Below are 23778 nucleotides of genomic sequence, written 5' to 3'. Positions count from 1 at the left end.
GGTAGACACCTTTAATCCCAGAGCTTGGGAGGCAAAGGCAGGTGGATATCTGAGTTCAAGGCCAACCTGGTCTACAGAGAGAGAGTTCCAGGACAGCCATGGCTACACAATGAAACCCTGTCTCAAAACACCAAGGAAGAGAAAAAGAAAAAAATAGACAGATATTTACATTATGATTCATAACAGTAGCAAAATGACAGTTATGAAGCAGCAATGAAAATAACTTCATGGTTGGGGTCACTACCTGAAGAACTAACTGTATTAAAGGGTCACAGCATTAGTGGTTAACAACCACTGCTCCATGTAGTCCTGGCTAGCCCGGAGCTAACTACACAGAGCAGGCTGGTCTCGAACTCACAGATCCACCTACCCCTGCCTCCTGGGTACTGGGACTAAATAAAGGTGTGTGCCACCATGCCTGGCTACTTACAGTGCTATATTTTCATGTACACAGGCCTCTCCTGTGACTAGGTCTCCTACACCCTGGGCTCCCTGGCCAATGAGCACTCTCATGAGATCACAAGGGACGTGCAGCCCACAGAGACCCAGCACACAGCAGGAAAACCCTTGGGAGTCAGAGTACGGAAGGCAGGGGAGCACCCTGGCTAAGTACTGACCGTGGCTGGGGGGCAGCAGGCCACTTAGGTAGGGGAGGTAGGGGAGACTGGCTCTCCTCAGCTCATCCAGCTTCTCCTGCAGCTTGCGAACCTGGCTGTCGGAGCGGCTGACCCGCTGCCGAAGGCTCTTGAGCTCTCCGTTCTTCTTCTCTACCTGCTCCCGCAGACAGCACACCTGGCTCTTGTTCTGCCGAGCCGAAAAGCAGTAGGAGTGCAGGGAGTCGATGAGCTTGCAGGCCCCCGAGGCCGACAGGATGACCTCGTTGATGGACATGGGATTGGCGTCACTGTGCTCACTCTGCACAGCTTCTGCAGCTGGCTTTGGGGTTACATCAGTCGGAGGGGCGGAGGGGCTCTGGGAAGCCTTCTGAGGGGTTGCTGTAAGCGAGGAACTTGGGGGACTCTGGGCCACACTATTCCCACTGCACCTTGGCTCCATCTCTCTCTTCGGCCTCTTTCGGTCAATGGGCTCACGGGGTACAGATGGCCTCTCTCGAGTGTGCTTGGAGGAGAAACTATAAGAATGAAGTGAGCCAATGAACTTGCAAGCTCCAGACCCTGGGGGTGTGAAGTCGTCCATGGAGATGCCGCTCTTGTCTGCCCCGCCTGCGTCATCGGAGGAAGAGGCCTTCTGGTGGTCAGCCTCTGTAGCAGACACTTCTGCATCTACCCGGCTGCTAGTCAGTGGGGCGGCCAGTCCAGCTCCTGGAGTTCTTTCCAGAGACTGCCCCTGCTCCTGACTCACAGCACCTGGGGTGGCCTTGGGGGTTGCATCACTCTGTGAAGAAGCTCGCTTCAACTTTCGGGACTCAGGCTTGGCCATGGAGGTATCACTTGAGGGCAGTGAGGACGCGATGGTTCCTTTCCCTGTCGCTGCGCTTGTGTGGCCCCTCATGGTCCCTGTGGTCTTCCTCCTAGCATGGCCATGGCCTCCAGCCCCCCTCTTCTTCTCCGACAGGTGGAAAATAGAGGGCACAGCTGTGGGCTTCAGCAAGCGATGCTGGTCCTCCAGTCTCTTGGAGAAACTGTCTTTGGTAAAATGCTCACTACAGAGGAATGAATACTTAGTGGGGGTCCAATTATCCCTCTGAACGGCTTTTAACCACTGGATCAGTCGTTTGGAATCCTTTAGGGGGAACCTGCAGGACAGATAACAAAGTACTTAGAATTACTGAGATGCCTTTCCCTAGAACTATCAGCGATAAAAGCAAATCAAGTATTTTTGCAAGCATCCAAACCCATACCGATGTCATCCACTTAAAAACTCATAAGGATTTCAGGACCATCTTGCAGGTCATTACTGATCTTTCAGCTTTCACCCTCAATATCTGACTCCATGACTAATTAGGATCACACTTCAAGAAAGCCCTACTGTGTATCTTTTAGGACCCTGAGTTTATAGGGTAGAGAGGAATGAAGGATACTCCTCCTAGGTGTGGCAAATCACCCTGGGCACAAAGGATGCTCAGAGACAGCAGGAAATAGCTTTCACAAGCGTAGTACCACTGACCAAATCATCCAGTATCCAAAAAGCAGGGTAAAGAATGCTAAAACCCTAATGAGAAGCCAGACGATAGAGCTGGGAACAAGAAACCAGGAAATATCTCAGAGGCCCAGCTAAACCACCACAGCTGAGGCTCAAGTAGCTGAGGGTATAGGGAACAGCTTTGGCATAAAGCCCCAAAGCTCCAGCCAGGCCTAACGGTGCAAGTCAGTGATCTTGGTTACTCTCAAGTAAGAGGATCACAAGTTCAACATGTGCCTGGGCTACACTAAACTAAGTTCAAGGCCTACCTGGGTAACTTAGTGCCTCTTAAAAACAAAACAAAACAAAAAAACAGAAAACAAGAGCCAGGTGCTGTAGTGTCTACCTGTAATTCCAGTACCCAGGAAGTGAGAGGGATGAGAGACGTCAGTGTCATCTTTAGCTACATGGGGCCAGCCTCAGCTGAAATTTTGTCTCAAAAAAAAGAAAGAAAAAAAAAAAAGAAAAAAGAAAGGAAAAGGAGCTGGGAGTATAGCACTTGGAAGGCAGAGGCAGGTGGATCTCTGAGAGTTCAAGGCCAGCCTGGTCTGCATAGTGAGTCCCAGAATAGCCAGGGCTATGTAGAAAGACCATCTCAAAAAAAGAGCAACAAGTTGTTAGTGGTAGTTCATGCCTATAATCCTATAACCAAGCACTTGGGAAGCAGAGGCAGGAGGATGGACACAAGTCTGAAGCCGGCATAGACTATAACAGAGAGTTGTGGTCCAACAAAGCTATTCAATGAGACCTTGTCTCAAAACACCAAGAACAAACAACAGAAATCAAAACACCCCCAAAATAAAAATGGTAAGTTTATGTTGTATATTATGTAATAACAGGAAAATTAAAAAAAATAGATGCTCAACAACATACTTAGTAATGTCTTCCCTCATCTAATGAAGCTATTTAAGGATCACTTACGAAGACAGGATCTGTAGGGTTGGCGGCCACGGTCAACGGCCCAGAGCTCCACCTGAGGTCTTCCAGCCCTCAGGAGGCAGCTGTGGACAAAGACTAGCCCTAACAGGATGACCTGGACACTCTAAGCAACGTGACCTTCTAACCTTATTTCTCAATGTTTTGTGAGCTTGATTCCTAAGAGGTTCCCCGCCCCCAATTCAGGCACTGTCTACCCCCATACCAGGTTAGAACATCGGAAATGCAAGCTGCAGTCCTTGCAACTCTGCCTCATTTTTTAAAATCGTTAACAAAACTTCTGGGACATGTTTTAACCGAAATTGTTAAGGTTGTTTAATGTTACTAGGTTTTGTTTTGAACCAGACCGTAAAGACCCAAGACTTAATGTAAGTAATCCTGTGAACTTTCAACAGGCACGTGCCATGCCCACCTTCAAATTTTAACACCAAGTACTAAGAGGTGGCACGATGTGCAAAGTGGCTTCTAAGGCAGAGCCCCTTCGCTCGCAGTTCACTCCTGTTGAAAATCACAGGAGAGGATCAACTGAAATCGGGGGAGTCTTGAAAGCCTTAGGAAGGCGCGGCCCGCGCCGGGGCCACCCGAGAACCGTCCCGAAAGCCCTTCCACGGTCCTCCCGCCAGCCTCTGCTGGAATGCAGGATGAGGGAGGTGTTCAGTGCCAGTGTCCTGGCCGCAGGACCCCTGTAGGAGAGCGATGAGGGCTATGGATGCAGGAAGTAGAGCTGCGTGCGCCGGGCCGCACTCCTGCCCCACACCTCCAGACGGGCTGCCCCGCCGAGGCAAGAGCGGAGAACTGCTCGAAACCTAAGAGCAGGATTAACCTGAGAAAGCGTCCTTGCAGGATGCTCCAGAAACTGGCAGCGCCGGCCCAAATCAGTGCGTCGCGGGTTAGTTGGAGGTGGCGGCGGCGGGGGCCTCCGTCCGCTTTACCCGAGGCATGGCCGCGCTGGTCCCCAAAGCCGGCGGTCCGGGCCAAGGTCACAAAGCTCCACGACCCGTCCACCTCCCTCAGTTACACTCGACTAGCTGGCCCCCGACTCCCGGTCCCTCGAGCCCGGTCCACCGCGCGGCCTCAGTTTCCCCGCGGGCCCGGCCCGGGCGGGGGCGTGGCGGACCCGGAGGCGGGCCGCGTACCTGTGGAAGGAGACAGCGCGCTTCTCGCCTTTGCCCTGCCTGTTGGAGCAGTTCACCGCCGCGCAGCAGATCACCATTGCGGGCCTCGGTCGTGGGCGCCGCCAGGCTCCGGTCCTTGCCGCCCGCCCGCTGGTCCGACCCGCCCCGAGGGAGCGCGGCGACACAGCTCGGGACGTGGGCCGCGGCCGAGCCGTACGGCAAGATGGCTGCGCGCTGCCGCCCGCACCACGCTGCGCCCGGGCGGCCGGACCACGGCGCGAGCGTCGCGGCCGCAGCGGGCGGCGAGTCCGTACCGAGACATGCGCGGGGAGCGGTCTGTACGGAAAGATGGCTGCGCCGGACGAGCGCCGCTCGGGCCGGCTTGATCAAGGGTGCTCCGAAGTGGCGGCGCGGGGCGGGGCGATTGGGTCGGGTCAGGAACCACATGCGTCGGGGCCCCGCCCCCCCCGCGGTCCCACCGCCGTACGGCGAGATGGCGACGCCCGCGCTTCCGCTGCGCCGCGCTTGGCTCCCGCGGCTTCCCGTCGCGGTGTCGCGCAGTCGTCCGTCGGAGCGACACTACGGTCAGTCGGCGACCGGACAGGGAAGATGGACGCAGGTGAGGAGGGCGGGCGCCTACCCTGTCGCGGGCGGGCTCCTGAGGCCGCCCGGTGGGGCGGAGGCCGGTGTGTTTAGCAGGGCGGGCCGCGCCTCCCCGCAGCGCTCCGCACCCGGTTCGCCGGGTCACCCGTCAACGCCGCGGCCTCCGGCGCCTCGGAGGCCCTTGGGGAGCGCCCCAGCCTGTGGGCTCCCGGCTCTGGGCGGGAGGGCAGCAAGCCTGAGGGACGATCAGGACGCGGGCACATTGGTGCCCGGGGCGGACCCGTCCGCCGCGGAGCTAGGCCATAGCCTGCCCTAGTGAAGAAGCCGAGCTCTTTAACTTCTGTCAAGTTGGTGGCTGACGTTCCAGCATCCACGAGATGCACATCTTTTGTCTTTAAAGTTCAATAGCCTGTGTAGGTTGGCCCACGCTTCTGTTGCTGCGGCTGGAGACAGGGATTCAGTCGCATCCTACTTTGACTTCTTGGCGTCCTGATACTGGCTTTAAGTGTGGGTGTTGTTTTTGAACTGGCTCTTGCTTCCGAAGCTCCAGAGAGAGAGTACAGGTCTTTGTTTTTCCTGGCAAGCTGTCTTGGAGATGTAAATCTACCAAATACATCGTTTGCTAATAGACCTAAAAATACCCCCCCTCCCAAAGATTCTCTCTTTCATCCCCCTCCCCCCAGCAGCATTAGCGTTTTCATTTTTTTTTAAATTAATTTTTTAAAGAACTGCTTTGCCTTCAAAAATCCACTCCTTTGTGAAGGAATCCTGCCACCTGGTTTAAGTGTCTTGAATGGCGTTGCTCTTGTTTTTCTTCTACTAACAGCTACACCATACATGAAGTTGGCTCTTGGGAGTGATGCTTCCACATTTCAGTAGTTTGCGGCATCTCTCTTAAGTGTTTTAAAAGGCTGGAGGAAGCAGGGACCTTGACTCTCCAAGAAACATGAACCAGGTGTAAATTTGTGAAGTATAGATATATATATATAGATATCTATATATATATTAGAATGAAATACTGAAACTGCCGCAATGCTTGCTGGAGGTATGGAGTGAATAACACGTAAAATTATTTAATTAAAATTATTTAATTAACCCCCCCCCTTTTTTTTTTAAAGACAATGCCTCACCATGTAGTCTTGGAACTCATAGATATGTAGACCATGCTGGCCCCGAACTCACAGAAATCTGCCTACTTGTGCCTCCCCAGTGCTGGGATTAAAGACCAGGACCACCTCAACTCCACTTTCTTTGCAGATATTTTCTAAATACCTAAAGCTCTTAATATGAAATTTTTAAATTAAGATGGAAAACGCAGTTTAATAGTCAGTTGTATTACCTTTGATGTATAAAACGGTCCAGATTAAGTATATAGCTGTGTAGTCGCATATGTGATGGTTTCCTGTCGGCTTATTGGCTGCACATGAATCTACTGTTATATTGATTATTGTCTGTGGCCTCACAGCCCCTCAGCACCCCACTGCACACTCAGGTGGTGACCTGGCTCTGCTGCAGCTGGGATAGTTAGGTTTCAGTTAAGTCTCTTTCATTCTATTTGTCAATAAAACTCAGGAGTCAAAGGCTAGGGTAACACCTGCCAGCTCTGAGAGGCTAGGTAGCAGCTAGCTGACCTTGCTTTTTGGCCTGAGACCCTGCTACAGACCCTCTCCCAGAACCAAGAGGAAGCTCAGACTCCAGTCTCCTGTGTGGCTTCTCTATCCAAATTGCTGGCTTCTCTATGGCCAATTCTGGTCAGCTAGTCACTGGTTCTACCCTCTGATTCAAGGTATAACTTTATTGGGCAGCCTCAGGAGTGTTAGAGTGCTATCAAAGTATCTCTCAACATATGGGACCTCAAGTGGGTATTGAATGCTGCCTGGGAGATCAAACTCGAAAAGACATTTGTGTTTGAAGACCTGTGTTAGTACTGATAAAAATATACAGTTTTTTTTTTTTTAAGGGTATGATGGGGCAGTTTTTCTCCTGATGTAACGCTGGATGGCCTTTTATAGTCTACCCTGTGATCCCTAGGGTCCTTGAAAATTCTGCCTTTCTCCACCATTGTAATATAGCAGTATGGCTTATGGTTGTTCCTGTAATTGTTTCTGTTTCTGTCTCTGTCTGTCTCTGTCTCTGTCTGTCTCTCTGTCTCTCTGTCTCTCTGTCTCTCTGTCTCTCTGTCTCTCTGTCTCTCTCTCTCTCTCTCTCTCTCTCTCTCTCTCTATTTCAGCAGGGTCTCTCCACAAAACCCTAGCTGTCCTAGAATTCACAATGTGGACCAGGCTGGCCTTGAACTCACAGATCTGCCTGCCTCTGCCTTCTGAGTGCTGGGATTAAAGGTGTTCCACCTTACTTATTCTTTCTATAAACTAATTTGTAAATTCCTTGAGTATCAGGGACTAGAAAAATGGACCCAAAAAAATGCTATCTTGAGGTAGCTGACATTCTCTACAGGAGACCAGGAGTATGTAGAATTGGGTGGTGCTGATGGGAGAGTGATGTGGGCCAAATTATAGGGGATTGGAATTGTAGCAGGATGACCAAGAAAAATCTCACTTTGAAAGTATATTTTTAATTTTTTGAGATTATAGTTCATTATTTTCCCCTCTAAATCCTCTACTCCCTCTAAACCATCTTACATTTATCCACCTCTTGCTCTCTGAAATTAGATTTTTTTTTTTTTAATTTTTTGAAACAGGGTTTCTCTGTGTAACAGTCCTAGCTGTTCTGGAACTCACTTTGTAGACCAGGCTAGTCTGGAACTCACAGAGATCCGCCTGCCTCTGCCTTCCAAGTGCTGGGATTAAAGGTGTGTGTCACCACCGCCTGGCCTGTTGTTTTTTGAGACAGGGTTTCTCTGTGTAACAGCCCTGCCGTCCTGGAACTCACTTTGTAGACCAGGCTGGCCTCAGACTCAGATCTGCCTGCCTCTGTATCACTACTGCCCAGCTGGTTATAGTTCTTTTTCTAGGGTTGGGGCTCCATGAGATTTCCCCCTTTGTAGCAAGCTTATTTGTTGGCTGCCAGCTCACAAATAGTGACATGGAGACTTCTTAACTATGAAAGCTTTGCCTTTAGTTTAGGCTTATCTCAGCTAGCTCTTTTTTTTTTTTTTTTTTTTTTTTTTTTTTCTGAGACAGGGTTTCTCTGTGTAGTTTTGGTGCCTGTCCTGGATCTCTCTGTGTAGCCCAGGCTGGCCTTGAACTCATAGAGATCCGCCTGGCTCTGCCTCCAGTGCTGGGATTAAAGGCGTGTGCCACCACCGCCCAATTCACCTAGCTCTTTTTTTTTTTTTTAAAGATTTGTTTATTTATTATATATACAGAAGAGGGCACCAGATCTCATTACAGATGGTTGTGAGCCACCATGTGGTTGCTAGGAATTGAACTCAGGACCTCTGGAAGAGCAGTCGGTACTCTTAACCTCTGAGCCATCTCTTCAGCCCTCACCTAACTCTTATAACTTAAATTAACCCATTTGTATTACTCTAGTTTTGTCATGTGGCATTACCTCTCTTTCATCTTGCACCTCCTGTTTCCTCTCCATGTCTGCTGATGACTCTGCCTCTCTTCTTCCCAGAGAGCTATTGGATGTTCAGCTTTTTATTACACCAGTCACAGCAATACATCTTCATACAGTGTCCAAATATCCCACAACATTTCCTTTTTCTTTTTCTCTTTCTTTCTTTCTTTCTTTCTTTTTTTTTTTGTCTAAATAGGGAAGATTTTAACACAGTTAAATTATATATAATTAAAACAATTATCAGGTAAGAATTACATTCACAATGTCCAGTCCATTTGCATTTGGCAAATTCAGAGAAACTATTATCTATCTTGGTGAGTCCAAAGTTCTGTATCTATACCTAATTCACTTTCTTTCTTTTTTCTTTTTTCTTTTTTTTGGTTTTTCAGGACAGGTTTTCTCTGTGTAGTTTTGCGCCTTTCCTGGAACTCGCTTTGGAGACCAACCTGGCCTCGAACTCACTTTGTAGACCAGGCTGGCCTCGAACTCACAGAGATCCGCCTGGCTTTGCCTCCCGAGTGCTGGGATTAAAGGCCTTAATTCACTTTCTATCCTAACTTGTATTACCAACCCAAAATTATCTTTTAGACCTCAAAACATTTTCTTAGACAATTTAAGCTTTTATGTCTCTCAACCTTTACAGCTCTTTTGTGTTTCTTTTCTGAATGTGGTAACAAGGAAAACTGTAACTATAACTCTCTAATCTTCAACCTCATCAGAGACCCAAGAAGGATACAATATTTATTACCTGAGTAAACAGGAAGTGTGGAACAAACAACTTCCAAAACTATAGATATGACAGAAACAGTTGACTGCCTGAACAGTCATCCAAGTTTCCTCTGCATCATTGGGGCATCTGCTTTTGACCTTTAGTCCTAGACTATCTGAAAACTTTTCTGTGAAGCAGGAATTTGAAGGACTGCCCCACCTTGTCTTGGCAAAGTTGGGCAGTTACTTTCTTTTGTGTCCTGCATGTCCAGTTTGGACAGCACACTGTCAGCAGTCGAGGCAAGGACAGTTTCTTGTCCAGTGGCTAACTTTGCCACAAGGAAAGCAATCTCCAGATGGAGGTTCTTTGATGCCCATCATCCTTTTTTGAAGTAAATTGGTGCTGCCAGGATCAGACATGTCTCACTGTTGTTAAAAGACATGTTATTAAAACATTTTAAATGCTGTGTTCTCTGTAGGTCTCTGAAGTGTTTTAAGACCACTTGCCTATCTAAAATATATCTCTGTTTGACCTTGAAAACATACCTAACATGGCCACAAATTTGAATGTTATAGATGACTAACTGCTAACCTACATTTTTTTAATGATCTTAAACAGTTTGTAATAATAGCTTTTAAGGACTAGAACTTTACATTACACTTTATAATGAACTGCATAGGTACAATACCTTAAACAAGAGTAGAAACATACATACAGTATGTTAAAATAAAAATAACCTTAAGTCTATCAATATATAAAAATATCTTCAGAGTGGAAACATATATACAGTATAACAAAAATACCTAAACAAGAGTGGAAATATATATATATATATAGTGTAACAAAAATAACCTTAAATTTGTATCAATATACAAAAATCCATACCAATGTAAAATATTTAAGACTAGTAGTGGCTTTTTAGTTTAAAAGTAAATTTGATAATCTACCTATTTTCCTATCATTCCTATACCCCTTCTATTGGTGTCATCCTTGTTTAGGTGGCTATGCTAATTAGACTCTATGAGTAGCTTCTGACATTTCTAAGAGATGTACTCTTACAGCAAACTTCCTGTTCTTTTGATTCTTAGAGTCTTTTGGCCCCCTCTTTCCCTACAATCCCTGAGTCTTAATTGCAGGATCATCTCAGCCAGAAGCCTTGAAGCTGTTCTGAATGCAGAACTCAGAGGAAACTGCAATAGAGGTGCTCTGAAATGGATCATCTGGGCCATCCATTCCCATCAGAGATTTTTCAGAAGGTCTTCTTTGATCAAACCTTATTTTTCTTAATCTAGAATGAATCCATAGCCTCTCATTTCCTGTCTGTCAGATATAGTAGGCCCATGGGTCAAAGATGGATGCCCCAACGTTAAGAGGAACTTTGGATGACTGTCCAGGCAGTGAAATGTCCCTGTCATTAGGTAACATTTCGCCCTTCTTGGGTCTTTGATGGAGTTGAAGACTAGATAGTCACAGTTATAATTTTTCTCAGTTATGATAATGGATAAATTAGATACAAAACTTTAGACTCACCAAGATAAGATAATTATATTTTCTCTAATTTTGCCAGATGCAAATGGATTGGATATTGTTACTATAATTCTTACTTAATAACTTTTTGTTGTATGTAGTTTTACTATATTAAGGTTAAAACTTTCCTTTTTGTTAGACAAAAAGGGGGAAATGTTGTAGGACAATCCTTTTCTACACTATGAGTATGTATTACTTTCATTGGTTAATAAAAGGTTGATAGGCCAGTAGCTGGGCAGGAAGTTGGGTGGGAAAGCCAAACTGAGAATGATGGGAAGAAGGAGGGCGGGAGTCAGGGGAGACACCAAACAATCACCCAGGAAGCAAGACATATAGAGGACAGGTATAGCCACGAGCCACATGGCAATATATAGATTAATAGAAATGGGTTAATTTAAATGTAAGAGTTAGCTAGTAACAAGCCTGAGCTATCATCCGAGCATTTATAGTTCATATTTAGCCTCTGAGTTGGTTATTTGGGACTGGGCAGTCGGGACAGGAACTGTCTGTTTACAGTAAGGTCCCTGTTAGATGTCCAAGTAGTGTTAATGGGCCTTTGGTTACATAGGCTGGGAGCCCTTTACTGAAGATGTACAGAAAGCTGTTATTGGATGAAATTGTCCAGGGTCTGCATGTGAATAGAAAATAAGAGAAGCCAGGGAGGGAGCCCAAGTCTGCTGGTATAGGAGGTGGAAGGCCCAAGTGATTTGGATGGTCTCTCTACCTATTTCCCAGAATTATGTAAACAAACGTGTCACAAAGTGTCGTGGCACGGGTGTGTGGGTTGATGTGGGTCTGTGGAAAGAAGACTTAGAGGCACCTTAAGGATAAATTTAGCCTTTTGCGACTGCAGGGGGATCCAGTCTTAAGGACTGAAACCTTTTCCCTTTGTCCAGGGCATTTTTATTTTTCTCTATATTTACAGTGTAGCCAGTTGATTTCCACGTTCAAAACAACCTGAAAGAAGCTCCCAATAATACAATACCAAGTGCAAATTTCTTGATCCCTCATGTACCACAGTTTCCTGGGTTTCCTGAACCAAGTTTTGCATAGGCCTTTGTATCCTCGAGAGATTCTGAGACAAGATTCATATAGGGCAACAAGAGGAACAAAAGATGAATTAGGGTTAGGTGCTACTCTCTGGCGCCCAGGCCAGGTGTAGCGGGGGGTGGGGGGGGGGGGGAGGATATGGATGCAACCACACAAACATGCTCCTGGTTCAAAGAAGTACTGGTAACCACGGGAATGGATCGGTTGGTATAGTGCTTGTTTAACAAGCATGAGGATCTGAGCTTTGGTCCTTAGCATCTACATAAAAGTGAAGGGCAGCATTCTCTACACACGTGTATGCAGCCCCTCATACACTGCCACACACACCAGAATAACTGACTGGTTGTAGTGGAGCATGCCTTTAATTGCAGCATTCAGGAGGCAGACGTAAGTAGAGCTCTGAGTTTGAGGGCAGCTTGTTCTACATAGTGAGTTCCGGGCCAGCTGTAGCTGTATAGTGAGGCTGTCTCAAAAAATAAAATAAAATATAAAGAGCTGTTGAGAGGCAGCACCTAAGCAGCCATGCTGTCTGTTTCTTACAAACAGAACCAGCACCTAATGCTTGTGTCTCTAGTGCTGCACATGGTTAGTAGTCAGTGAAACAGAATTGGGATTATTTTTGTTTTGTTTTTTCAAGACAGGGTTTCTCTGTGTAGCTTTTGGAGCCTGTCCTGGATCACTCTATAGACCAGGCTGGCCTCGAACTCACAGAGATCCACTTGCCTCTGTGGCCTGACTGCTGGGATTAAAGACATGCACCACTGCCCGGCCAGAACTGGGATTGTTGAATTGCCTATCTCTCTACTACAGACTGAGCATACCTAATCCAAATTCAATATCCAAAATAATAACTGCCAGCCTGATGGAAAAACTCCTTACCTGAGCTGGTATCAAAACGTAGTCACACACTGGGGATGTAGCTCAGTGGTAGAGTACCTTCCTAGCATTCTCAATGCCTTGTCATCCCCAAAACCACATTATTATTATTATTATTATTATTATTATTTATTTTTTTAAAGGAAGCAGTCAGGGGCTGTAGCTTAGCTGGTAGAGTATTTGGCTACTAGTCACAAAGCCCTCGGTTAACCCCTAGCATTTGGTGAAACCATGCATGGTGTCCTATACCTGTGATTCAGATACTTCCCTGGAGGTAAAGACAGGTGGATCAGAAGTTTAAGGTCATCCTTGACTACATAGGGAGTTCTAGACCAACCTCAAATGCCTGAAACCCTTCCTACAAACAAATGAAAGACATGAAATTCCCAGACTCTTTCTGCCAGGTGTGGTAGTGTGTGCCTGTAATCCCAGTATTCAAGAGCTGAGGCAGGAAGAGTATAAATTGAAGGCCAGCCTGGGGGTCCTACTGAGACCCTGGTGTGAAATACTATTTTAAGATGTGTTAGATTGTTTATGCTGTGGAACATTTGTTTAATGATGCAAAGGTGTGTTGCATTCTTTTGTGTTGCATTTGTTTAGCTCTGTGAAGCTGTGTTACTGTGCCTGTCTAAAACACCTGATTGGTCTAATAAAGAAATGAACTGTCAATAGTGAGGCAGGAGAAAGGATAGGCAGGGCTGGCAGGCAAAGAGAATAAATAGGAGGAGAAATCTGGGAGCAAGAGACATCAAGGATCCAGAAAAGAAGGGGCCAGCCACCCAGCTACACAGCCAGCTACAGAGTAAGAGTGAAAGTAAGATATACAGAAGAAAAGGAAAAGCCCAGAGGTAAAAGGTAGACAGGATAATTTAAGAAAAGCTGGCTAGAAACAAGCCAAGCTAAGGCCAAGCATTCATAATTAATAATAAGCCTCCATGTGTGATTTATTTGGGAAGTGGGTGGTCAGGCTCCCCAAAAGAGTAAAGAGTTAAAAAAACAACCACTAAGACCCTATTTTAAAAACTGGATATGGTGACTTATACCTATAATTTCTCATCTGAAGAGGTTGAGACAAAAGGATTTCTACTAGTGTGAGGCCAGCCTGGGTTACGTAGTTCCAGGTTAGTCTGAGTTACAGTGTGAGACCTTGTCTCAGCAAAAACAAAACCAACAGCATATCTAGTGCCTAAGCCTGTGACCCTAGCTACTTAGGGGGCTAAGGCAGGAGGATCACAAGTTCAAGGCTAGCTTGGCCTACGGAGTGAGTTTAAGACTAGCCTGAGCTAACCATTTTTCAAAATAAAGAGTAAAATAAGAGGGATAGAGATGCACTTCTATGGTAGAATGTCTGCCTAGCATGTTTGAGTCCCCAGCACTGTAAAAACAAACAGGAAAAAATAATTAGATTTTTAAAACCACCATCACATTAAAAGAATTTTATGAAATTACTTTCGGGGGCTGGAGAGGTAGCTTAGCAGATAAAAGAACTTGATGCTCTGTGAGGGGGTCTGGAGTTCAGTTTCCAGCACCCAGCCTCTGTAAGCTTACAGCTTTCTGTAACTTTAGCTCCAGATCTGATGCACACTTCTGGCCTCCACAGGCATTGACACATGTACATGCATGTAGACATACACACACATTTTTAAAAATTGGCTTCAGGCTGTGTGTAAAGGTGTATAGATAAAACCTAAATAAGTTTCATATTTTAATTTGGGTCATAGTGCTTTTTCTAATGAGATTCTTTTTTTTTTTTTTTTGGTTTTCCAAAACAAGGTTTCTCTGTAGCTTTAGCTGTCCTGGCACTTGCTCTGTAGACCAGGCTGGACTTGAACTGAGAGATCCTCCTGCTTCTGCCTCTCAAGTGCTGGGATTAAAGGCATGTGCCACCACCCAGCTCTAATGAGACCTTAATTCTGTATATGCAAATGCTCCCAAAATTTAAAATGCTTCTGTCCCAGGTAATGGATGGTAACTTTGGACTTCTAATCCTTCTGCTTCCACCTCCCACGTGTTCAGATTACAGACTAGGATTGTAAATGGTTCACCAACAATCCCAGTTTGTGTGGTGCTGGAGAGCACACCAAGGGCTTCCTGTAAACTGTGGAAGCATTCTACTAATTGAGCTGTGTCCCCAGCCTGAGCAGTGGCTTTTGATGTAGACATTCTGTCTAGGATATATTAAAGCAGAGTTTCCTTGCTTTCTAAGAGCTAAATTTTTTACTTTCTTCTACATGCCAACTATTATTTTAATCATAAGAATTTTTCAAAGGAAAGAAAGAACCCTTCTGATGAATTTATACTATAGAGTGTAATCTTATTGGTTAAAAAAAAAAATCACAAACTTTTGAGATAGGAACTTGTATATCTCAAGTTGGCCTCAAACTCAGATGATCCTCCTTCTCAGAGTCCCAAGTGCTGAGCCATCATTCTTAGCTTCAAAATATAACAATGAGATTATTGTGGGACTTTCTTTGGACCTCCAGTTCCCAAACAATGACATGGAAACTTCTTATTAATTATGAATGCTTGGCCTTAGCTTAGGCTTATTCCCAACTAGCTCTTATAACTTAAATTAACCCATTTATATTAATCTATGTTCTGCCATGTGACTTGTTACCTCTCCTCCGTACTGTACATCCAATACCCTCTGAGTCTTGCTGGCTTAATCTACACACATCAGATTCTTCCTGAGTTCCTCTTTCTCCCTGGAAGTCCCACCTATTCTCTCCTGCCTAGCTATTGGCCATTAAGTGCTTTATTAAACTGATCAGAAGGTGCACTAGGCAGAAACACATCTTCACAGTGTACAAAGGATTATTCCACAGCATGAGATATATTGGAGTAGTCTCTAAGAGAGATCTACTGGCTTTATGTTTTGTGATTCTCGCTGCTTGAATGACAGTGTAATTTGTGCTTCAGTAAAAAGGTTAGTTCCATTCATTGAGCACAAATCTCTATTTTTCTGGCTGTCACATAATAAATCATAGTACTTTTTCTAACTAAACTGTCCTATTATTAAAACACTTTACATTTTCTCTTTCAGTTGTGACCAGAAGTCCCAAGAAGAGGGTGGGAAAGTTAGATACTAGTGTGCTTGAACAAATGGAAGAGCTCTTTCATAGGGCGGAGGATTCTTGGACACCTTACTTCCCCTGCGTGTTGTCTACTGACAAATTTAACTTAACTGCTTGGGGTTTGGAAACTGTTTTCTCTCTGCCTGGGGGGGGGGGGCGCATTCATAATGCTTTGTAAGTGACATGCTTTGGGGTATAAAGACATTGTAACAAGGGCAGTGCAGTTGAACTGAAGAACCTCTGTGGAGAAGTGTAGAGGCCAGTTGGTGTCCAGAGGGGAGAGTCTTTGTGCAGGTGGACACAGGTTAGTGGATGTGAGCTTAGGTTGTGCACTTGTCTGGGTTCTCATCCCCTTGGACAGAGCTAGTGGTGCCCATTTCTTGGGTGAGGTGATAGAAACTGAGAGAGAAGTGTATTGTGTGCTCTATGACTCCACATATGGGCTCTACCTCCAAAAGCAAGCCTCAGTCAGTTGTAATTAGAGCCTGAGTTTGAAAACCTCCTTTTTTCACTTCATATAGATCCAGAAGGTCAGGAATTTCTCTTTCCTGTCACTTTTCCTGGATGATGATTTGTGAATTGCATCTCAGTTGTGTGTGTGCGTGAGTGTGTGTGTGTGTGTGTGTGTGTGTTTGTGTGTTTGTTTCAGTTGGCACTGTGGGTATGCCTGTGTGAGGTGGGATATCCTGGGAATGGTGGCATGTGTTTTCCTCCTGTCTTCCAGAGTAGTGGGATGCCTGTAACAACAAAAGGATGAGAGCCTTGATGTACCCTTCTAGTTGGAACCATTGAGGCCATGGAGCCTTAGGTGCTGATTTTCTAAGGTGAAAGGTCAAAGTCACCTGTGCTGGCCCTTGTAACATAGTTGCTTTCTGCTCTAAATGTAGTTACAAGACTGTGTGTGTGTGTGTGTGTGTGTGTATGCGTGCGTGCGTGCGTGTGCGTGCTTTCTTTTTTAGACAGTCTTACTGTGTGTGCCTGACTGTCCTGGAACTCACAGATATCCACCTGTCTCTGCCTCCAGAGTGTTGAGATTAAAGCCATGTGCCACCACACCAGGACTACATGTCTTTCTTGAGGAAAGTTTGTTGGGTTAGAATCTGTTTTGGCAAAGAAACAGATTTGATTTGAGTCTCCTGTACATTGTTACACTCCCGTTTAGGAACAGAATGGATTTCTTTCCACAGTCAAAGTATTTCATCATTTCAAGGACTGGAGAAGGCTGGCCCTGTGAAAGTGTGCTTATGGCACTCGCGGTTGGTTCAGAGCTCTAGAACCCTTACTCCCCAGCCCAATGAGGAAAGTCCAGCTGTTCCCACTTCACCAGTGAGAAAACAGAGACATAGAAAGGATTCTGACTTACGGGGATCACATGCTAGCTTTTGGTGGCCTCAGGCCCCTGGTTCCACAGCTGGGCTCTTGACTTCTACACAGGAATGAATGTCTTTGAGACTGTGACAGACAGTAAACACTGTTCTGACTTGTGGAGGAGGCAGTACGGTGGGAAGAATGGGAGATTGGCACAGATGGCAGTCTGCAGCGAGGCCCGGGGAAAGGGGACGCTCACCTGGTAGAGTGTGGGCTTCTGTTGGAGAGCTGGGCACTCCCTCCACAGATTGGCATTGCTCTTGCTTCTTGGCTGCTGTGAAGCTGGTGGGAGCCGTGACTGCCTCTTTGTAGTTTTGTTCCCTTCTGGTCTCTTCACCGCCAGACTGGCTCTTGGTTTATCAGGTTGCACAACCCATAATTTTCACAGTTACGCTAGTAGACTTGGTGATGCATTTGAACTTAATAGAGCCCCACTCACTGCTCTCACTTTGAAGCTGGCTTCCCTACCTGTAAAGGTTGCTAATAAACCTGAGAAATTTGCCTACTCTGCATTTTGCTGCTTTAGACATTAGGGACACATGTGTTTTTTTGCTTCTTGAAAATATGAATGTTAATTTATCACAAGTTAGCCTTTAGCAGCATGTACTGAAGTAATCATATGTAAAAGTGGGAGAAATTAAGTTGGTCTTAGGATCACCAAACAGTTTGTTGACATTGTCTTGAAAGTAGACAGCTAAAATACAGAAGAGCGGAGTTCCAGGACAAGGCCCACTGGCCCTGGCCCCTTCCCTGCTCAGAAAGCCTCAACAGTGCTCTGTTGCTGAGGACTTGTCACTTTGGCTTGTATTTCTGGGGGCTACATTCCAGTATTTCCCAGCCTGTGACTATACCCAGTGAAGCCCTCTGGGTATAGTAAAATGTGTATGCTTTCATCTCTGTGGTTCTGCATCCTTATCCTTTATATTGATGACAGCAGCTGATGGTGATGCCCTTCTGTCTGCCTGCCAGCACCTCATGGGAAATCTTTCATGAAGGCTTCATTGTTGTGTGGCGAAACAGCCCTGTTATTACCCCATTTTTATGGATGAGTGGTTGTTTATACTCAGAAGTTATATAAATGGCCCAGGAACATATAGCTTGCGAGTGCCCTCGCTAGATTTAGACCCTGGCTACCAGGGCTCAGAGATAATGCCCACCTTTGCCATGTTCTGTCCCAACACAGAAGCTGAATACATGGGCATCCATGTCCACCATAGCAGGTGGTTAGGCGTGTCCTAGAGGGCACCTTCTTCTCGGGGATATAGCTCAGTTGGTGGAGTGATTGCCTAGAGTGCATGAAGCCAGCATGAAGTTCGGTTCCCAGCACCACATCAGCTGGGCTGGTGATGTATGCCTATAGTCCCAGCACTCAAGAGGTAGAGGCAGAAGGATCAGGAGTTTAAGGTCATTCTTGGCTACATTTCAAGTTCAAGGACTAGGATACATGAGACCCTGTCCTAAAAGATAAACCTGGACGCACACCTTTGATTTCAGCACTTGGGAAGCAGACACAGGTGGATCTCTGTGAGTGTTGTGGCCAGCCTGGTCTACATATCAAGTTCCAGGACAGTCAGAGCTATGAAGAGAGATGTCTCCAAAAAGAAAAAATAAAGAAAGAATGTTTTAAGTCTCACATAACCAAGAGCTTACTTCTTTCTTCCCTCCCTCCCTCCCTCCCTTGAGGGGGAATCTTTTTGCCTAAAGTTTATCCCCACCATGTCAGCTGTCAGCCGTTGACTTGGTGACTTGGATTCCGGAGAGCTTACCTGACTCCCCTTCCCAGCCTTCGGCAGAGCAACTGTTGCACAGGCTGTCTGTCATGCTAGTATAGCTGTTCATGTGGCTGCTAGGGAAGTGCAGAAATGATCTCAGTATGAAATCTGACAAATGTGTTTCTCTGATTTCCACAGCCACCTTGACATATGATACTCTCCGGTTTGCCGAATTTGAAGATTTCCCTGAGACCTCAGAGCCTGTTTGGATTCTGGGCAGAAAATACAGCATTTTCACAGGTATTGTCCACTTGGCTCCGATGGCTTCTGCAGAAATCTTGAGCTGGTAATTGTGTGCTGACCCTCACTTTGCTTGTCTTCCTCTTTTAAATGACTAGAAAAGGACGAAATCTTGTCTGATGTGGCATCCAGACTCTGGTTTACATACAGGAGGAACTTTCCAGCCATTGGTGAGTACCCTACTTTTTTTTTTTTTTTTTCAAATCTTTAATCTTTCAAATGTTTTGATTCATCTGTTTTTAACCTCTGTGTCTGTCTGTGTCTTTGTGTATGGGAGTACAGACACATGTATGGAGGTCAAAGGACAACCTACAGTTTTGGTCCTTGCCTTCCACCTTGTTTGAGACAAGGTCTCTTGTTATTCCTCACTGTGTATGTCAATCTAGCTGGTCATCTCCAGGGGACTCCCCTGTCTCTGCTGCCCATCTTCCTGAGGAGCTCTGGGGTTCAGAAGTATGCTGCTGCATTGAACTTTATTTAGGTTCTAGTCCTTGCATTGGCATGGCAAGCTCTTGACTCACTGAACTATCTCCCCAGCTTGAGTATCCCGCTTTTCTACAGCCTTTGATGAAATACATCTGCTTTCTATCTCCTTGTCAGACATCTGTCACTGGGAATGTAGTCAAGATAAAGGGTCATGACAATAATTTTGTTGTTGTTGTTTGATTGCTTTTGAGACTGGCTCTGTGATGGTTAGTTTAGTTTGTGTTTTTATTTGTTTATTTTGTTTTGTTTTTTTGTTTGCTTGTTTTTGTTTTGAGACAGGGTTTCTTTGTGTAGCCCTGGCTGTCTTGGAACTGCTCTGAAGACCAGACTGGCCTTCAACTCACAAAGATCTACCTGCCTCTGCCTCTCAAGTGCTGGGATTAAAGGCATGCACTACTAGTGCCAGGCTTTTTTTTTTTTTTTTCCTAAACTTGACACAAGCTGGGATCTTCTGGGAAAAGGGAACCTCAATTGAGAAAATGTCTCCATCAAATTGGCCTGTAAGTATGAGCATTTTCTTGATTAATGGTTGATATGGGAGGGTCCAGCCCACTGTGACTGGTACCACTCCTGAACAGTCTGTAGTTGGCATTTTCTTTGGGCTGCTAACCAGCTCCCAAATAAAGACAAGAGACTTATTATTAATTATGAATGCTCAGCCTTAACTTAGGCTTGTCCCACTCGCTCTTTTAACTTAGTTTAACCTGTTTCTGTTCATCTACGTTTTGCCTCAGGGCTTTTTACCTTTCTTTCATTCTGTATGTCCTACTTTCCTGCTTCCTCTGTGTCTCTCTGGCCCCTGGTGTCTCCCCTTCATCTCTTTTTCTTTCTCTCTTGAGTCTAAATTCTCCTCCTACTTACTCTCTCTGCCCAGAAGTCCTGCCTATACCTCCTCCCTCGCTATTGGCCATTCAGCTTTTTTGTTTTTTGTTTTTTGTTTTTTGTTTTTTGAGACAGGGTTTCTCTGTGTAGCTTTGCGCCTCTCCTGGAACTCACTTGGTAGCCCAGACTGGCCTCGAACTCACAGAGATCCGCCTGGCTCTGCCTCCCGAGTGCTGGGATTAAAGGCGTGCGCCACCACCGCCCGGCCTCCATTCAGCTTTTTATTAGACTAATCAGGTGCCTTAGGCAGGCAAGGTAAAATAGTAATACATTGTTACATAATTAAACAAATGCAGCACATCTTTACATAGTTAAACTAATATTGCACAACAGTAGTCCTGGGTTGTGTTTTAAAAAACAAAACAAAACAAGCTGAGGCTGGGCAGTAAAGGCACATACCTTTAATCCCAGCATTCAGGAGGCAGAGGCAGGTGGATCTCTGTGAGTTCGAGGCCAGCCTGGTCTACAGAGCTAGTTCCAGGACAGCTAGGACTGTTACACAGAGAAACCCTGTCTCAAAAAACGAAAAAAAAGAAGTTGCCTTGGTCATGGTGTTTGATCACGACAGTAGAACAGTAACTAAGACACAAATCCATATTGAGAGTCTCTTCCCAGGTGTCTTAGTGATTTTTCGATTGCCATGACAAAACACCATTACTAAGGTAACTTAGAAAAGAATGTAGGGGCCCAAACATCTTTGCACCCACAAAGCACTAGGGAAATCAGGAGTGTTAAACACACAGGGGCATCTTCTCAATGGAGGAAATAACATACCTGCATTCCCCCTGGAAAGCTGGGAGTGTTGTTTCTGTAGAGCCAGACCTCACCCCAATCCCAGAATGTTTATCCCAGGGTCTCCCTCCCTAGACCTTTATCTTTAGCTCTCAGTCAATAGACCCCAACCTTAGGGGAGATGTCACATGTGCTTTATGGCCTGCTGACCTCTATATGTCTAGGTCAGATACCACACCAGATCCCAGGTCTTCAAGCTATAGAACCCATCTTCACGGTCACACGTACTTTACAAAGGTCTTTTTATTTAGTCATTCCTTAAGCTTTATTGAGCACCTGGAATTGGATGATGGTTGCTTAGAAACTTTTCCCCAAATGGTGCTGTGTTTAAATATGCTGGCAATAAACTGTCTGGCACGAGACTGGTGATGTTTGATCCGGTCTGACTAAGACAGACTGAACTGAGTTTTCATTCTCACCTCTTTGCAGTTTGTTTCATTTCCCTGCCTGCCATGATGCTTGCAGGGACTCCCATAAAAGAAAGGATCTGATTTAGGGCCCATGGTTCCAGATATCGAGTCTATGACCATCATGGCAGAGATCATCGTGGCAGGCAGGCATAGCACTGGAGCTGAGGGCTCATATCTCAGTTTACATGTAGGAGACAGAAAGAGCTAACTGGGAATGGCATGGGCTTTTGAAATATCAAAGCCTGCCCACAGTGATGAGCCTCTTCCAAAAGGCTGCACTCCTAATCCTTCCCAAACAGTTTCATCAACTGGGGATCAAGTATTCAAACATATAAGCCTGTGGGGGCCATTCACTCAAACTACCATACCAGGTGATTGCAGATTGTGTCAAGTTGAAAATTAAAACCAACAATTAGCTGGGCAGTGGTGGCACATGCCTATAATCCCAGGACTTGGGAGGCAGAAGCAGGAGGATCCTTGAGTCTACAGAGTAAGTTCCAGGACAGGCTCCAAAGCTACAGAGAAACCCTGTCTCAAAAAAAAAAAGCATTAAAGCAGCTCACCAGGATCCTAAGAACCACGTGTGGCCTGCATATCCCTTGTGCCTGTCGAGATGATTTGTGGGATGAGAGTGGTGACAGGGACAGAAATGGGGGACCCACCACTGACCTGAGTTGTTCCCAGTTCACATCACATCTCTGCTTACTGCTACATGGGCTGTTCCTCTTCCTCATCATGGCTGTACAGTGGCATTCCCCCGAATACCTGCTGAGAGCATTCTCCCCATTCCTGTCATGTTAAAAGTGATTCTACAGTTCTTGTCAGTCTTCCAAGCCCTAGTGAATGAACATTCCTGGAGGAGCTTGAAACACAGGCTTGAAAGATGTAGAATTGCTCTTACCGTTGCTACTGACGGCCATAGCCCTGTCAGCAAAACTGGGCATCATGTAGCTTTAGCATTTCTGCCTTTCTGGTAGTAGGAAATGATTCTCCTACTTGAACTCTGTATCTTCCAGACTAGTCATGGGGACTCTTGTTTGCGGGCCAGGTATTCTTATCACTGAATGACTGATTGTCCACATTTTGACCACCTTGGGGGGATTGTCAGGACATTCTACTGTTGTGGAATATTTATTTAACTATGTAAAGATGTGTTACATTTGTTTATGCTGCATTTGTTTAATGATGTAAAGATGTGTTGCTTTGCCTGTCTAAGGCACCTGATTGGTCTAATAAAAAGCTGAATGGTCAATAGCTAGGCAGTAGAGGGATAGGCGGGACTGGTGGACAGAGAGAATAACTAGGAGGCGAGAACAAGAGAGAGGAGAAAGAACCAGGGAGAAAGAGAAGAAGATGCCCGGGGCCAGCCAGCACACCGCTACCAGCCAGCCAGACACAGAATGAAAGAAAGGTGAAAAGCCCTGAATTAAAACACTGATGAATAGAAACAGGTTAAAAGAAGTTGCTGGGTGCTGGGCAGTGGTGGTGGCTGTGGCGGCGGCAGCAGCGGTGGCGGCGCACGCCTGTAATCCCAGCACTCGGGAGGCAGAGGCAGGTGGATCTCTGTGAGTTCGAGGCCAGCCTGGTCTACAAAGGGAGTTCCAGGACAGGCTCCAAAAGCTACAGAGAAACCCTGTCTCGAAAAACAAAAACAAAAACAAAAAAAAAAAAAAGGAGTTGCTGGGCAATTGTAGCGCACACCTTTAATCCCAACACTCAGGAGGCAGAGGCAGGCGGATCTCTGTGAGTTCGAGGTCAAGACAGTCTCCAAAGCTACACAAAGAAACCCTGTCTCAAAAAAACAAACAAAAAAAGAAGTTATAAGAGCTAGTGAGACAAGCCTAAGCTAAGGCTGAGCATTCATAACTAATAAGGAGTCTCTGTGTCATGATTTGCAAGTTGGTTGGTGGCTGGAAGAAAAGCTGCTACATTCTACTCCCCAGCAGATATGGATCTTGCATTTCTGAGTACTCAGAGTTATGCTTTGAGATGTAGCAGATGTGTGAGGGGGTCAGCGCCTGTGGTATGTGGCTGTCCAAATGACTCCTGTTGCTGGATTCTTGGTTTCTGTTGAACCCTCTGATTGTGACTGCTTCTTATTCTGTCTTCCACACAGGGGGAACTGGCCCTACCTCAGACACAGGCTGGGGCTGTATGCTTCGGTGTGGACAGATGATCTTTGCCCAGGCCCTGGTATGCCGGCACTTAGGTCGAGGTGAGTCCAGGTGCTTAAATGGGGTCTGTGCAGTAAGGGATGTTTAAAGCACATCACAG

The 23778-nt window shown here is 45.8% G+C and overlaps 2 protein-coding genes across 8 annotated transcripts in view; one reads left to right on the top strand and one right to left on the bottom strand.

The window, feature by feature from the left end:
* Nucleotides 1–4444, bottom strand: part of Thap4 (THAP domain containing 4) — a 43550-nt gene extending 39106 nt beyond the window's left edge. For 5 of the 7 annotated variants that reach the window (XM_052750316.1, XM_052750319.1, XM_052750322.1 and 2 more), the window contains exons 1-2: nucleotides 4215–4443; nucleotides 618–1756 (exon numbers count right to left, since the gene is read on the bottom strand). In XM_052750316.1, coding sequence (XP_052606276.1) covers nucleotides 618–1756; nucleotides 4215–4291 — 1216 coding nt within the window. In that variant the 5' untranslated portion in view covers nucleotides 4292–4443. Of the gene's footprint in view, nucleotides 1–617; nucleotides 1757–4214 lie in introns of all 7 variants that reach the window. The other 2 variants (XM_052750318.1, XM_052750317.1) reach the window with 2 other exon arrangements.
* Nucleotides 4445–4526: 82 nt separating this feature from the next.
* The window catches only part of Atg4b (autophagy related 4B cysteine peptidase), a 37865-nt gene continuing 18613 nt past the window's right edge, over nucleotides 4527–23778 (top strand). The window contains exons 1-4 of the mRNA XM_052750323.1: nucleotides 4527–4812; nucleotides 18833–18934; nucleotides 19033–19104; nucleotides 23621–23719. Coding sequence (XP_052606283.1) covers nucleotides 4542–4812; nucleotides 18833–18934; nucleotides 19033–19104; nucleotides 23621–23719 — 544 coding nt within the window. The 5' untranslated portion in view covers nucleotides 4527–4541. The remainder of the gene's footprint in view (nucleotides 4813–18832; nucleotides 18935–19032; nucleotides 19105–23620; nucleotides 23720–23778) is intronic.

The sequence above is a fragment of the Peromyscus californicus genome, unplaced genomic scaffold (assembly GCF_007827085.1).
Source record: "Peromyscus californicus insignis strain IS unplaced genomic scaffold, ASM782708v3 Scaffold_21__1_contigs__length_65335640, whole genome shotgun sequence".
In the NCBI taxonomy this organism is placed as follows: Eukaryota; Metazoa; Chordata; class Mammalia; order Rodentia; family Cricetidae; genus Peromyscus; species Peromyscus californicus.
This window is presented reverse-complemented; position numbering and strand designations above follow the sequence as displayed.